This window comes from Vigna unguiculata, chromosome 2 (genome assembly GCF_004118075.2).
Source record: "Vigna unguiculata cultivar IT97K-499-35 chromosome 2, ASM411807v1, whole genome shotgun sequence".
Lineage (NCBI taxonomy): Eukaryota > Viridiplantae > Streptophyta > Magnoliopsida > Fabales > Fabaceae > Vigna > Vigna unguiculata.
The window spans coordinates 15,111,945-15,129,545 of NC_040280.1; the positions used below are offsets into that span (position 1 = coordinate 15,111,945).

Here is a 17,601-nt window from a genome sequence, read left to right on the forward strand (position 1 = left end):
GTATGTATTTCCTGATAAAATACTATTTGTATTTATATAAAGTTTTTGAACTCTTATTTATGCGATAAAAACGAAAAATATCGAATAATATAAATAAATACAATAATTTACTTTTATTTTTATGTTTAAAATTGGCGATAATAATATAATACATTATCTAATATATTAAATATTTTATAAATATATATATTAAAAAATATGATTAAATATGTTTTTATCTTTGTAAAAATTAGAATTAGGTTCTTTTTCTAATTTTAGATCAATTTAGTTTTCATATTTAGAAATTTATATTTTTTAATCAAATTTTGCTAAGTTTTATTTGACATTTCAAATATATCTTTCATAATTATATTTTAAGTTGTTTATTATGTTTAACATATTTTTACTTTAATAATAAAATAAATATTAACATAAAATATATTTAAAATTTCAAATAATATTAATATAATTTGATTAAAATAATTAAATCTATCATATCCTTAAAAACTAAATTAAATCAAAATACAACTAATTTCAATTTTTAGTTAAAAAAACCATATTTAACTAAAAGTATTATAAAATAATCAAATTATTTAAATTTAGTCACTTATATTATTAAAATATAAATATTTTATACTAATAAATATATTTCAAAATATCTTTGGATTTTATTTTATTTTATTTATAAGAGTATATTTCGATTTTCAGGTTAATAAATCTAAAAGATTTTATTAGATCGCATCACTCCTCATATTTATTACATTATTTCTTGATAATTTCGGAACTGGCCAATGCAGTGAGCAGCAAGAAAAGTCTTAGGTTTTGACTGCTTTTGAATCTGATTCCTTCAGATTAACTACGATGCGCCAAAGATAAAAAAGCTAGAGTCGTTTGTTCTTGACGCATGTCGTTGGTAACTATTTTTTAAACATTTTTAACCAGTGGGGTAGAAATTTATTAAGAAACATAGTGTTTCGAGTCATGGAGCATACAAAAATAGGATAGTAGGAGCTGCTCTGAATTCTAAAGGGGCAAACATAGTCTATATTAAAATTGAAATATGAAAGAGTTAGAAAAAAAAAAAGTGCGCATATTAGAGTGGAAGATCGTGTCATCTATGTATCACGAAAGACACTTTTACACCATTAAATAAATTATATTTTTAACTCGTAAGAATGGATAAATATGTTTATTTTTTTCTTTGTATTTTTTTCGAACTTAATTTTGATTCTTATATTTTAAACTTGGACAAATAATCTTCAAATTCCAACAACATGTGTATTTAGTTTCTTTATTAATTTTATGATGGTAAAAAGTTATTACTAAAATGTAAAGATAGAAAAATGCACATCTTTATTCCTATTTTTTTTCCATTTAGTTCTATCCCATATAAAAATTAGTTGAGAGTGTGTTTGGATAGGGTAATTTAATGAGTCAATTCATTTTTTTAAAGAATTTAAATTTTTTTATAATAAAATGTGTTGTTTGGACAGAGAAATTAAAAGGCATTTGAAATGCAAGTATTTTTTTAAAGAATTTTAATTAACTAAAACAATAGTAATTGAAATGCCCTCAAAATAGTTAGAATTTAAAATTTTTCACCTCATACTTTGGACTTTCCTTGCTCACGAGACAATCCTAGTACTCTCTCTGTCTTAGTGGTACTCTCTATGCTCCTTTCTCACTGGCTCAGCCCCCTCACTGCTCCTCTCTCACCGGCTCAACCCATTCTACTCCTCTGCAAGTACACACCATTCTTCCTCTTTCACCACATTTTTGTTTCCTTCACACCATCACAGCTTGTTCTCTCCCTTTTCTTCTCTACTTTTTGTTTTATCTTCATTGTTCTTCCTTTTTTGGTTGTTGCTTTTGGGATTTAGGTTTCAATGTTAGTTTAATATTTGTTGTTTATCATTTTTTCTCATATGCCTACTACATATTTGATGAAATTTTCAAGTCAAAAAAAATTGTGAAACCATTTTAATAATAGCTATAACTTCTTGCTTTTTCTCTTTCTCTTTCATCAAAATTTATGGACTGTGTGCATAATGTAACGGGAAATAATTGTGAAACCATTCCAATGCTATTTATCAATTGATATGTCTGATATTGTAGGCATGTCTACGTATAATGGGTAGGACTCACCCTCAATTCTATTTTGGTTCCTGAAAATGTAGTAGTTTGCAGGAAAAAAAAGTGAATTTGAACAAGTTTTCTTTTTTCTCACATATCCCAGTTGAATAGGTTAGCTACTTTTTTCTAGTGTTAAACTTAAGCAAGCAACATCAGGTACACAATATATTCACATAGTGAAAAGAAGATTGGATGACCAGCCATTGCTAGAGTCTAAGTCATAACAGGGTAGACATGTTAAAGTGAGCCAACTCGGCTCATACGGGTTGGCTCACCACGAGCCGGGTTGAAAATGAGTGAACCCAACCCGACTCACTTTATGGTGAGCCAGAAATTTTGCAACCCGGCTCAACCCACCACGGGTTGGTGGGTTAAGTGGGTTGGCTCACTAACCCACATAAAAAAAATTATTTATGTATTTATTTTTAAGTATTCAAATATTTAAATATTTTTTTAGGCAACCCATGAGATGACAATCACAGTAAAATCAAGAACCAATATTTTCATCATGCACACCACCAATATATGATTAATTGTTTCCAAAAAAGTGTTCATATAGTCAAAAAAACATGGCTAATATTACACATTTGCTATCATGCTATTCAACAAAATATAAATAAAAAAATTACACATTTTTATCATGCTAATTTAGAAAAAATTATTTATAAGACAGTTGTTTGAGTAATTTACTATAAAGATTATAGTTAAAGATTAAAGTATCAACGTATATAACTTACATCAAATTAATTAAATATTCAAATTATTCATATATTATTGGACAACATTCTAGCATTTAAAAATATGAAATTGTGAACATATATAATTAATAGTAGTAAATAAAATTATTTAAAAAAAATTGTAAAAAAATGTTGGTGGGTTAAGTGGGTCAACCCACCTTTAACCCGTGGGTTAAGTGAGCTGGGTTGAATTCAACCCACTTTTGAAAAAACTGATTTTTTCTCAACCCAACCTGGCTTGAACCCGTGGTGAGCCTTGGCTCACAGGTTGAAACTCATTTTAACATCTCTATAACAGGGTATCTAGTCATATGAACACCATAGTTTTCAAAATGCTAATATTCACTTCGATGAGTTAAAATATAATATTGATACACATTAAGTACCTATCAGTTGGTTTTGATTCATCATTGTTACAATTATCATACTTCAAATAATCAATACCCTACAAAAAAACAAACCAAAACAACCAATTGTCTGATTGCACTGAATACGATTATTCCAAGGAAAAAGAAGAAGAAAAGAGCACAATGTGCAATACCCGTGATGCAAAAGTCTTGGCATCTTGAAACTCGTGACCAAGAGAACCAGACATCAATTTGCTACAAGTAAAATACCTGCAAAATTGACCATCTTAAAAGCTTAGTTAAGAATGTTACAAAGAAGTACATGGGACTGCATTGGCTAGTTGTTTAGTTAAGTCTATGTACCCAACATCTGAATAAATTCCAAGTTTAAGACCTTTGCTGTGAACATAATCTGCAAGAGCTTTGATTCTAGAAGGAAATGTTGACTTTTTTGTTACCAGATTACCTTACAACAATACAACAAACAACAATAGCCTATGTAAAAAATGTTCCAAAAACAAAAATTAATTGAATGTGAGAACTTTCAGGTATAAAAACCATAACAACTTTACATGAGCATCCCAGTTTAATTCAGGCCAACAATCATCTGCAATAATAAAAAATTGTTGATTAAGTTTAACTGCTTGTGCTTATGACATTTTGCAAAGTAAAGAAGCACAATGTTAATTAATTAATAAGAAGAAGAAACTTTAAAAAAATAGATGTTTCCATGTACCTATGTTTGACATATGTGTATCCAGGCTTAGAAAGACTAGTAGAAACAAGGGCATCAGTTGTAAACCCATATGAAAAATTCACAATCAAACTGAATTCTCAACCAAGTGAATCTTTTCTAGAAAAACTAAAATAAAAGCCAAAAGCTAGTTTAATTTCAGTTGTACACATAATACTATATGTAATCATAAACTGATGACAATAGATAGATACAAAATTCACATAACACACATACAACTTTTAGATACTATATTCAATATGGATTTTGATTCACAAAACACACACATTCATTCAACCCAGCTTCTAGATTATGATTGACTGAATTTTGATGTTGTCACATGGTTAATCTCATGAGTTGGGTTCCACGAGTACATACTTAACTAACTGTTGTTTCTTTTTACTCTTTCAGTGCCAACATATTGTTAAGAAATGGATACTAGTATAAATGATGATGCAATTATTTCAAGGAAACGTAAAAGAGAGGAATTTAAGAAAGTTATTATGATTGTTGCTGCTTATGTCGTTTATATGTTTATGAGTGTAGCAGTATGGTATCACAATAATTACTTAGATAAGGAACCTGCTCATAATTGGGAATTAGAATGACGTAATTTCCTTAATCGTCTTTATAGAGGGACAGAAAAAGATTGTATTGAACAACTAAGAGTTAGTAAAAGTGCATTTCTCAAACTTCGTAAAATTTTACAAGAGAGAGGTGGATTGGTAAGAACAAAAAATGTTCCAATAACTGAGGCAGTGGCAATGTTTTTACGTATCCTGGCTCACAATCTTAAGTACAGGGTGATACAATTTAGTTATTATAGATCAAAAGAAACAATAAGTAGATAATTCAATAATGTCTTAAGAGCGATAATGAAAGTGAGCAAGGATTATTTGAAGTTTCATACTTATAACCTGGAAGGTCTTGATGCAAGTAGATGGAGATTGTTTGAGATATGTTTATTGATAATTATACTAGATTAATTAACTTTACAATTTGTATAGACATATATATTAATAAATGTATGTTGCTTGTAGAAATGTGTTGGAGCACTTGATAGGACTCATATTCCGATAATAGTTTCTCCATAAGATAGGCCTAAATATCGTAATAGAAAGGGTGATGTCTCTACAAATGTGTTGGCAGTTTGTGGTCCAGATTTAAGGTTTATTTATGTGTTACCTGGGTGGGAAGGTTCTGCAGGAGATTCTCGAGTATTACGAGATGCTTTACATCGTCAAAATAAACTTAAAATCCCAACTGGTAATATCTTTTAAAAATAATATTTAATTTAATTTTAATTGAAGCCTATGATTTTACTTTAAATTGTTGTAGGTAAGTACCTTCTTGTGGATGCGGGATATACTAATGGTCCTGGATTTTTAGCACCATATCGTGGGACTAGATATCATCTCAATGAGTGGATTGGGAACACCCCTCAAACTTACAAGGAGTTGTTTAATCTTTGTCATGCAAGTGCATGAAATACAATAGAAAGGTCATTTGGGATATTGAAAAAACGATGGAGCATATTAAGAACTCTTTCATTTTTTGATATAAAGACACAAATAAGGATTATCAATGCTTGTTTTGTGTTACACAACTTCATCATAAATGAGGGACTAACTAATAAAGTTTTAGAAGTTCAAGACCTAGAGCTTTTAGCTAATGTAGATGAAGAGTTAACAAAATCAAGGGAAATAGTTCAAAACAATATCACAGATTAAGTTGCAACTATTCAAGTCACCGAAGAATGGATAAGATTTTGAGACACATTAGCAATGAATATGTTTGCTAGTTATCAAAGATGAAGTCACCTTTTATGTCATTAGTTGGCTTATTTCATTATGTGATTATTTCATTAGGTTGTCTTGTGGCTTATTTCATTAGGTGATTACTATAAACACCATTTCTTTATCTGAGATTCAGAATGTAGTTTTTGAGAACAATTTGTTAATTTCAGGAAATGATTCTTGCTTTGAATTACATAAATGTTATGCTAATATGATCTTTTGGTTATAATGATTGTTGTGGTTTATATAACATTATTATGATTGATATGTGACTTGGGAAAACCATAATATCAATGCTCAATAATTGGTATGCAGAACTGTGAATTGAATGCTTGTATAATGCTCATAGTGCTCCATTAAGCTGATGAAATGCTATTTCCATTTTTCTATTAATTTTGTAGAAGGGTTGCCCCATCTCTTGAAACGGTGAGAAAATGATGTCACATCAGTACGTTTTAATGAAAATATTTTATGATACTTAAATTCAAACTTATGATCTTAAGTATAGTTTTTGAAATAAAAATGTGCTAAAGTTTTTCTTTGAGATTCTATTCAATAAATAATCACATAAGATGATAACATGATCTTTTTCTTGATCCATTGCCTTTCCTACACATTATTATGCTAAGAGGAAGTTTTTGAGACATTCCCAATAAGACTCTGATTATTTGTTTTATTGATTTTGTTTTCTTTACGTGGCCGCACATGAATTAGTGGTGCTACATTATTATTTTAGTACAAGAAATTGTTACACATGTGGCATATGCAATATTAATCTAAGTATATGTACATTTGAGCATTGATAAGTAATTGTAGATTATTAGTGTTAGATTTAGTAAGCAAAAATTATTGTCTTTATGATAATCACAGTAAATTGAGAATTCTACTTGAATTGATAAGTTTTGTAAATTTCTTGCTTATCTTTTAGAATCACTTCTGCAAGTTATTTGTTATGTGTAGGTTAAGAAAATATGAAGCGTAAAAAAAAACATGACAGAAAGAAGCAATGATGAAATAAGAAGTTATTTTTCATGGAATTTGGAGATGGAACGTGTGTTAGCTGAAGTATTAAGAGATCAAAGAAACATGTGCAATAAGAGTGACGGAGCTTGGAAAAGGGTTGCATATAATGCTGCAGTTGTAGTGGTATCCAACAACTTCAAAGTCCAAGTCACTTGGGAGAATGTTAAAAATCGAATCAAACTTTGGAGATCATGGTATGGAGTTGTTAGTGACATCCTTGGTCAGAGTGGATTTGATTGGGATGGAACCAAACACATGATTACAGTTGGTGATGAAAATGTATGGAATGAATATGTCAATGTAAGTACTCTTTTACATGCAATCTTGTAGCAATTATTTTTTGTATATGCCATTATATCTTTGAGTAAGTAGTGATTGTACAGTCTAATTCCTTTCTATGGAATTGTAGTTGTGTTATTATTAACTTCTTCCTTTTTATTTTCAAGTCGCATAAGGAGGCTAGACATATTCGATTCAAAGCAATTCCAAATTGGGATGATATAGTGGATTTATGTGCTAAAGATAAAGCTACTGGTCATGGAGCTGAAACTGCTATGGATGTTGATGAAGTCATGAATAGAGAGGTAAATGAAGTAAATTTTGTGGGTTTGGAGGACTTGAATGCTACTATAGATTTGGAGGAACCGTACTCTAACTTAAAAAGAAAAGCATAATCTACTTCAAGTTCTACTAGTACACAATCTCAAAGGAGAAAGATTAATGAAAAAGAGCTAATGGCTGCTTCAATGAAAGATGTGGTCGAGTCTTTTAATCGATTGACACATGTATATGGTGAAAAGGTTGATGAAAATGAAATCAAAGAAGTGTTAGATAAGGTGCGTTTAATGCCAAATCTTACTAAGGAACAATGGGCTAAAGCTGTTAAATGGTTAGCTGACATGCCAAAACAATTAGCTATTGTGAAAGCCATTCCAATTGAACAAAAGTAAGATTATATTTTAATACATATTTCTACAACTTAAATCATGGTATGTAATATATATTTTCTTGTGATTGATTAATTTCATGGTATTTGGTTAAGTCTGTTGCATATTCACATTAATTGTACAAAACTATGATTGATAAATTTTCTTGCACTTTTGTAGGTCAAGCAAATGTTGAAGAGGACTGTAACAGGATGTTGAAGAGAACTGAAGAGGGTGTTGAAAGACTTATTAGTTGGATGAGGAAAAATTATAAAACAAACATATTAAATAAGAAAACACTTGTTTTAACATGTTATTTAGTTTTCCTTTCTAATGGTAAAATGCTTGACATCATAACTTTAGATAATGAGTTTAGTTAATTGCGATATCAATTTATGGATTTATGTTATATTTGTTGTAAGACCCGAGAAAATTAAATAGTTAATTAAATAATTATTTAATAAATGCAGGTAAAAGGAGCCTTTAAGGCATTTAATGCAGAGTGCTATGATGTGGAAAAGTACTAGCTTAAGTGATTGAGAGTACTTTATTGTGTGAGAGGACTTGGGTTCGAGTCCTATGTGTGCTAATTGTATGTTATTTAATTGTGCATTATTTTATTGATATATTTGAATGTGAGTCGTGATAATGTAATCCTAAAATTATAGGAATTATCACGAAACATGATTGGTTGAATAGGTTGAGCACTTGCCTTTTGATTGATGGATTGTGGGTTCAAACCTTGCTAAGAACAAAAATAAAATTTATTTTTGCCTACTTTTATTTTTGGCATGGAATTGAAGAGACAAAATAACCCTAGCTGCCAAGGGAGGCAGCCTATGGGGCTGAATGATACAGAGTAATGGTTAATGAATAACCATTAAGCCACATTTTTAACTAAAATTCATTTTAGTAAATTAAATGGGTAATTAAGAGGGCATTAAGATTGAGAGAGGGAGAAATTAGAGAGAGTGAGGTCTGGAACTACGTGTGAACTAGGCAGAGGAGTTCTAGTGAATTGGTACTTGTTGCAGAAAGGATTGGAAGTGAAGCCATTGTTGGAGGAGAAACAAAGCTTAAGAGAGTCATTGGGTTAGATACACACATCAATCTCAAATTTGGAGTGAGGAATCCAGGTAAAGGGAGTTGTTTGTTTATGTTTTAAATTCGCACATGTTGTATTGGACATTGCTTGAGATAATTATATGAAATTCCTGTGTATTCATGCTGTTTTTCGAGGTTTCTAGGTTTTTGCCCAGAAACTGCCCGGCGGCAAGGCCTGAACTGCCAGGTGGCATAACAGATTTTTACTACGTTCTTGGTTTTGGCATGAATCGCCTAGCGGCGATGAATATCTGCCAGGCGGTGCGACAGTATTCGCGTTTTCTTGGTTGTTTTGGGATTTCTCGTGTGGGAGTCAGTGTGACTTCTGAATTGTATTGCATGCATTGTTTGGGTGAATTACTATTATGTACTTTATGATAATTACGTATGTGGGATACATAGTCAATAATCTTGTATGATAAATCCTTATTATAGGTTTGAGTTCTTGGAAGGGAAGGAGTGATACATTGATGTTAATTATTCTAATAATTATAATACGTGAAAGGGATGATATTGGACTGTGTGACCTTGGAAAATTGTAAGTGAATTGGTGTGGCTTTGTGTAATTTCATTGTGGGTCAAAACATGGTAGTAAAGATTTCTGGGCAGGTGTGGAAATCTGGCTTGTGCCAATTACTGATGCACCGCCTGGCGGCACCTTGCTAGCCGCTAGGCGACGCCTAAAACATGGGCAGTTGTGTGTTTTGACTGGATGGTTGGGAGAGAGGCTGGTTGGAGTGAATTGGGACAGAAAAATTGGTCAAAAAAATAGGAAGAATTGGTGCCAGGAAGTTATGGTGATTAAGGCTAGGGAAGGAGTTGGATGGTATGCTATGCTAAGAGTGGTTTGGTAATGAGTGTGGAAATTTATCCTGATGGTTTAATTAGTTAAGTGATAAGAAGGAAAGAGATAGAGCACAAAATAGTAAGGGGTTGAGAATTCATATATCGATATGTGGGGATTGGGGACTTTTTGGCCTATAAATAAAAGAGTGAATGGGAAAGTTAGATAAGAAGGAAATAAGAAATAACTAATTTTAGTGCTGAATCATAAACTATGATTTCAGATTAGTATAGAGGTCATGGAGTGTGGTCAGTGGTGATGATTCAATGTGGATAGGGGGCAACTGGAATTAGTGGTATAAACATGGGAAACAAGTATATACTATTGAAGGATTATAGAGGTGTTTATGAGTAGAGAGTGTGATATTAGGCATAGTAATGGAATATGGAAAGGATGCATAACTAATTGGTTAAGTCTAGGATTGTAATGAGCTGAACATGGTACAGGGACTGAGCAAGACTTGTTCGGTTCTAAGTTGTTTAGTAATTGTGTATCTAAAGTGTTGTGGGTAAAACACCTAGTTTGAGATGGTTGAGCGATGAATTTGAATTATAAGGAATTAGATCCCGTTGTGATGGATAGGAGATTAGAACCAAGTTCTGATACGAGAGTATGCCATTTCGATTTAGGAAGCAACTGGATTAAAGGACAATCTAGTGAGTGCCAAAAACCAGTAGGTTTTGCCACTGTCATGGCGCCTGGCGGCTTGAGTAGGTGCACCAGGCGATAGGACCTCCAGGGGAGTCCTTGCCCCGTGTGGTGCCTGGCGGCAAGGTACGGTTCGCCAGGCGGAAGACCTTCATACAGAGACTCTGAATTGACCTGGCGCTTGGCGGTAGAGATGTCCCGCCAGGCGGTCTAGGCAGATTTCACCTAACGGCGCTTAGGCTGCGCTAGGCGATAACGCTGTTGTCAATGACTTGTTTGTGTATTGTTTTACACAATGATGCTATACTTGGATCAGGAGATGTTGTGCCATGAACGGGTAGGTTCATGGATGGTGGTGAACATGTGATGATATGAATGGGAAGGTTCATATCTAGTTACTCTCGTGTGGGGATACGAGTGAGGAGGTACGTAGCTGGTGGATCACATGTGTTGGATTATGAGCAGGTAGGTCCGTAGAGCAGGACTACGAGCGGGGAGGTTTGTAGAGTAGGACTACAACAGGGAGGTTCGTAGAGGCAGGACCACGAGCGGGTAGGTTCGTGTGAGCATCATGAATCTTGAATTTGAGGCTAACTATATGTGTGATGTGAAGGTTGAAAAGCCTAGGGGGTTAAGGTCTTGGCCAAGAACTAAGTAGAATGAATAAGATGGGTGTCCTATTTATATATTATGTTAATGTATATGTTATTTCTAATTTTATCGCTCACTCTTTCTGTTTGTGATTGGCGATGATCGTGTGATTCGTTACACGGGAGCAGATGATGATACAAGTGATGTTGTGGATGCGCAGACGATAGAGTGAAGGCTGGCTTGGGATTAGAGCTAGGGAATTTTATTATGCTTTCATTTATGATTAATGATTTTGGAAATTGTAATGTTTTATTACGACTATTTTATAAATTTTTGGCGCGTTGTTAAAACATTTTAAATTTTCCCGCGTTGGTAATAATAATGTTGTGACGTTTGAACTTCTTTTTCTTTATTTAATTATTTAATTAAGTAATATTCCTTAGGGATGTTACATTTGCGGGTTAATTATATCACATTAATGATATTTTGTTTTTACGTTATATATTATTGTGATTTTTATACTTAATTATTTTATTGTTTATAAATGAAGTAATTAGTAATTAATAATATATTTCTTTGATAGAGTGAATCAATATTGATATAAAATTATATTATTGTTGATCCAAAATTTTTAATATTAATTAATATTAGAAAGTTGGCTAATATTTTTAAATTGAATTATTAAATATTATTTAAATATTTTAAGTTCATTAATATTTTTAAAATTTAATTTAAAATTTTTATACATAAAAATAAATATTGTTAAAATAAAATTTTATCTTATAAGAAATTCAATTGTCTTATCCAAACAAGAAATTCAAATGTATGGTATTCCAATTACCCTATCCAAACAAGTTATTTAGAAAATGATGAGAATTCAATTGCAAGAATTTCAAATGCTATACATTTCAATTTCTTAGAATTGTTAAATTACCTCATCCAAACACAAGGTGAGGAAGATTGATCTAGTATAACTACAAAGGATAGTCAACTAGAGAAATTGCTTGCAAATTAATCATGTAAATTTTTTCAAGACTCTAGTTACTTAATGAGAGTATACATCATTCAAGGAATAGTTTATTCATGTATAAAAACCATCTTTGAATCTTGTGAGTTTGTTATCTTGAGCATCTTCTTGAGCATCCAATATGATATTGGAGTTATCTTATAAGATCTTTTTTTGTCTAATCTTTTGATGCTTCATGATTAGTCATCTAGTATTTCTTTATAGGCTTAATTACCATTTTGGTACCCTAATTTGTTGGTTTGGTTCATTTTGGTTCCCTTATTATTTTTTGGTTCAATTTGGTCCTCTAATTCTTTAAAACGGTTCAATTTGGTCCCTGTTGTTAAGTCTACGTTAACACTGTCTTTGTACATGCCACGTGTCATTTTGTGGAATTTTCAATTTTTATTTTATTTTATTATTTAAAAAAGTTAAACTGTCATGTGTCACGTCATGGTTATGCCACATGTCAACTTGATAAGTTTTTTTTTTTATTTTTAATTTATTTAATTTAAAAAAAAGGCCACATGGCAGGTCACGATTGTGGCACATGTCAAACTAACATTGGTTGTTTTCAATTTAGTCCCTCTATTTACAATTTTGATTCAATTTAGTCATTCAATTTTTTAAAATGATTCAATTTTGTCATTGATACCAAATTAGTAATTAAGTTTAATTACAACTTATATATACATGTTAAAATAATTTTTATTACATTTATAGATCAAATTACTCCATCTAACTATTCAAATTATTATTTTTTTACATGTGTACAAAATTTCAAGTGAAAAATGTAAGAAATGAAATAACATGAGTATTTAGGGGGTGATTTGATGTATAAATATAATAAAAATTATTTTAACATGAATATATAAATTGTAATTAAGCTTAATTATTAATTTTAGTCTCAAATTGGAGAGGACAAAATTTTATCATTTTTTTAGGACTAAATTGAATCAAAATTTCAAATAGAGGGACTAAATTGAAAATAACCGATATTAGCTTGGCACAATCGGGACCTCCCACATGGCAGTATTTTTTTAAAATAAAAATATCTCAAATTGACGCGTGTCACAACCATAAAGTGACGTGTGGCAGTTTAATTTTTTTTTAAAAATTCAAAAAATTTTAAAAATAAAAATTTCACAAAATGACACGTGCCATGTAAGGACCAAATTGAACCTTTTTAAAGAATTAGAAGACCAAATTGAACCAAAAAATAATAAGGGGACCAAAATGAAGCAAACCAACAAACTACGGGGCCAAAATGTTAATTAAGCCTTCTTTATATTACATTTCAACTTGGGTTATATAAAAATAAGTCAAGAGACTTCTTGTGCCTCTATATGCTTATCCTTAATTTTTGGTTGCTTATTGATTTTTCATAAGACGTCTGATGAATGATAGATTGTCTTTTTTTCTTTCATTTTATTTAAATTTTGTAAATAATTAAATACATATTCTATATATAATAATTTTTATATGTGTTAAAAAAGAAAAATTAATATTAATACATCATTATTCCTGAAATATATATTAAAAAATTAAAATTTAATTTGCTCTTTAATCAATATATGTTAAGATCATTAAAGATGAAAGAAGTATTCAATTGTAAAATTCTAGAAAATGACATTTTATAAGTGATAGTGGTTTAAAAGTAGTGAGACTCGATTATTTTAATATGAAAAGGTTTTAGTATAAATAAAATTGTTATAAACGAGCTTTATTATTTTAAAACACATCATCTCTCTTGAAACCACTTTTCTAGATTTCTGTGACTTTTATCTAAGGGCTTTCGTCCTATGTTCGCTGGATTGAAGATCTGAGGCTGTAGAAGTGATGCTTGCAACGAGCTCTTCAATTTAGATCTATCACTTTCTTCGTTCATGTAAGCTAAGTTTCAACCGCTTTTTCTTGATCTTCTTCTATTTTATGTTGCATGTGAGGCTTTTTCAACTTTTATATGTCTTGTTAGTCTTCTATATAGTCTTTGTTGATCAATGATCATAACGGTACGTCCTGATCGTTCTTGTGATGTTTCTATGTGTAGATTGAGCATCTTGTGGAATTTGATGCGTTTTGGTGTTTTTAGAACTCTTTAAGCTGGATAACAGGAAAGGGAAGCTAGTTTTTGTCTTTGTGTGAGTTTGATCAAATTTGATGTTTGTACATTTGTGGTTGATTGAGCTTGGTAATGATTAGTGTTAGTATGGATGATTTTTGTATGTGAACTCTTTGATGAATTATGTATGATTGGTGGTCTTGCTGAACGCTAGCTTTTACAAGTCGATTGGCATTGAGCGCTAGCCAAGTGGTGTTTAGCACTAGAGACCACTACAGGTTTGAGAGCATTTTAGCTCCATGGAATTGAGTGTTGGCATGTTGGCGCTAAGTGCCCCTTTTATGAGGCAAATGGCGCTAAGCACTAGCATTGAATGCTAGATGTTCTGTTTTGTTTGTTTTCATGTCTAGTTTTTTTAAATGATATGTAGTTGGTACTAAGCATATTTACTACCTTTTATTATTATGGTTTAAGGTGAAAATATTGTTGTAGATATATAGATGATGATTGGTATGGATTGAGTGTAGGGATGTCAAAGTGGGCCAAGCCCGCCAGTCCGCCAATAAATAGGCGAGCTAGGTTGGAATTTCCAACTTGCCAACCACTATAGCTCAGCCCGCCTAGCCCGCCAGCTTGGCAGGCCAAAACGGGCTAGCTCGCCTTGGGCCACCAACTCATTTTTTTTAGGTTTAAAATTCAAAATAATTAAAAAGTAAATCTTTTTTATATTATATATATATATATATAATTATAAACAAAAATTTAAAAAAAATTTAAAAAATTTAAAAAAAGTGCGGGCCAGCCCGTCCTGAGGTAGGATGTGTTGCAATATCCACTTGTTTACTAGTGGCGGGCCAACCCGACCCTTCCCATTTTTGGTGGGCCATGGGGGGTCGGGCCAAAATGGGCCAGGCTGGTCCTTTTGCCACCCCTAATTGAGTGTGAACATGTGAAGTTGTGATGTTTAAAGAGTTTTAAGGGAAATTCTTTGTGATGGTATTATTAGTATATGCCTTAATATAGGAGATGTATGGAAGAAGGTATCGTAAACTCTAGTAATTATTCACACTCAAATAGAGTAAAGTGAGTTATGTGGTGAGAGTAACATGAAATCCTAGCCTTCAAACTTCTTCTATAGTCTTAGGCACGAAGGAGATTAACCTTGTGCATTTAGGTTATTACTCCTCGTGGCTTTGTACTCTGCAAAGTCTAAAAACCATCATAGGTGCACACCTCCAGTGAATCCAATATCAAGTGCATGTATCCGGATAATTGAGTTTAGTGTCAACTACTTTTGTAAATTTAGATAATGATATGATTTATACCATGTTTGCATCCTTTTGACATGAGTTAACTTGTTAAACTACTTGGAGCCATTGCTTTGCAATCATTCCTTCGTTAGTGAAGTTATGGAGATTTGATGGTATTCATGTTTGCCAAGCCTTGAACACGTGCCCTCCACATGGATCAATCATTAGGAAAGTGTGCTTGATGTTTGTAATTAAAGGAAGAAGAAAACATAAAATGGAAAGGAAAGAAATGGTAAAAATGTGAGAAGCACGCCACTACAAGGCTAGGCTAGAAGCCATGACAACCTTGAAGATGAGTGGATGTGTGTCGTCACTTGCTATGCAAGATAAGGCTTAAAAGTATTCACTCCCAAGAGAGGAAACTCTCACAAATGGTTGAGACACAAGAGTGTTTTACTTCAAAATGTTCAACCCTTTTACATGTCTAAGAGCACCCCTTATATAGAAGAGTTTAGGGGCCTCTAAGCAAATAAAAGGATGTCTCTACAAAAACCTAACCCTAGCTTCTAGAAACTAGGTCAAATAAGGTTACAAAAATGAGAGACAAAAGAGCTAACTATCGTGTGTGCAAGGCTAATTTCGTTCTAGCACAAAAGGAGACAAAAAATGTGTCTCATATGTCTCCAAAAAGTGGCCATAGTATGCTAAAAACAAAGGAGACCAAAGGTACATAGGTACACTTGCTTTATGCCTTTTTCTTTATGCTTTATGCCTTTGCTTTACCCTCTCCTCCACATCATTTATGCTCCCCAATCATCATGCGCCACCTAGCATTGATTTCTTACTCCTAATTAACCTACAAAGCAAATAAACATAGATTAGCATGTTGGCTTAAGTCAAGTCAACTATAGTCAACAAGTCAAACCTAGTCAAAGGTCAACAAGTCAACTAAAGTTGATTCAACTAAGTCAACTTAGGGAATCAAAAATAACAAACACAAATGGAAGGGATGAAGGATTAGTGAACTTCCTTTCTAAACATGCTTAGTCTTCTTAAGCATGTGCCTCCTTCCTTGGTTGGGGTCAATCCTTCATCAGAATGCATCCACCAATCATGTTTCTTCACTTGGCCGAGACTTCACTAGCTTTAGGTTTCTAGGGTTTGCTTGTTAGTCCATTCCATGTTTTTGTATTTGCTAAAGGACCCCTATGAACTCCTATTTAAAGGGTGCTCCTTGTCTTGTAAAAGCGTTGATCATTTTGTTTCTAAACTATTGTGTTTCAACCATCAAATTTTCGTGAGCTCTCCTTCCTAAAAGTGAACTCACCTTTGCCTTATCTTGCTTGCAAGTGGCGGCACCATCACTCATCTCTAGGGTTTGGTTGGCTTAGATCCCCCCTATGAGTGGCGTGCTTCTTCCATGCTTCATCTTCTATGATTTCCATTTTTAATGTTTGTTCTTTCATTTTTCTCTTTAAGTGTTGTTAATGTCGTGTGAGTTTTAAGTTTGAATCCAACTCTCTTCTTCCTTTCATGAGCTTGAGAAATGAACCTTCACATCTAGATAGCTTGCTATCTTAATGTCCAGTGGGAATTTTCAAAAAGCTTTCTTAAACAACTTCACCATATTCATAACTCTAAAAGAAAACAAGATAATCCTTCATCATTTGGTATCAGAGCCTAGATTATCTTGAATATGGTGTTTTTCTTGTGCTAACCTTTGTTTTGGTGGCTTGTTTGGATTGGGGAGCTCTCGGCTTTTTGGTGTTCAAGATGGTGTGCACATAAATTTTCCACTTCACTTGAGGTTAAAGTATCTAAAAACCCTATCTCTTGATATATGTTGCTTGGTGAAGTGAAAACATGAAATTTTGGTGCTTATGTTTCCTTTGGCTGAGAGCTTGCTAAGATGTTACCATGCCAAAATTTTTCTTCAAATGTTAAAAGTCTTCTTAAAATGTTCCTAGCTATTTTTGAGTCTCTTGTCATATGCTTCTTTGAGTTTTCTTGTTCTTGTTTCTAAATTTTTGAGCTATTGCATGAGATCTATGCCTTGTGTTGTTGTATGCTCCTTGAAATTGATTTTGACCTAATTTTAAGGAACTAAGTGTTCAAGACACCCTAAAACATCCTTCTCATCATCTTAAGTACCTAGTTTTGAAAAGAAAAAGTGTTTTCATGACCAAAAACAGTTTGGCCGAGAGCTATTACATTACTTGGTGAATCCATTTGGCCATTTTTACTAGGTGTTATGCTACCAAATTTTATACTTGGATTTTGGGTGATATTGACAAATTAGTTCCATGCTTTAACTTGGTTATGATCTTTCTTGGTGTATGCATAATTTGAGGTATAATCTTGGCTTGTTCAAATGCTTTCCATAGAGTCTTTAAAAGTGATTTTCATTGCTTTAGTCTTGTTC

General features: G+C 32.3%; 1 protein-coding gene and 1 pseudogene across 1 annotated transcript; both read left to right on the forward strand.

Moving 5' to 3' along the window:
- Positions 1-4,693: 4,693 nt before the first annotated feature.
- Positions 4,694-5,416, forward strand: LOC114174512 (annotated as a pseudogene).
- A 1,299-nt stretch (positions 5,417-6,715) lies between these two features.
- Positions 6,716-9,241, forward strand: LOC114174513. Its single transcript, XM_028059349.1, has 5 exons — positions 6,716-7,048; positions 7,195-7,394; positions 7,458-7,694; positions 8,922-9,110; positions 9,214-9,241. The coding sequence occupies exons 1-5, from the start codon at positions 6,716-6,718 to the stop codon at positions 9,239-9,241; spliced, it is 987 nt and encodes a 328-aa protein (XP_027915150.1).
- Positions 9,242-17,601: the final 8,360 nt, after the last annotated feature.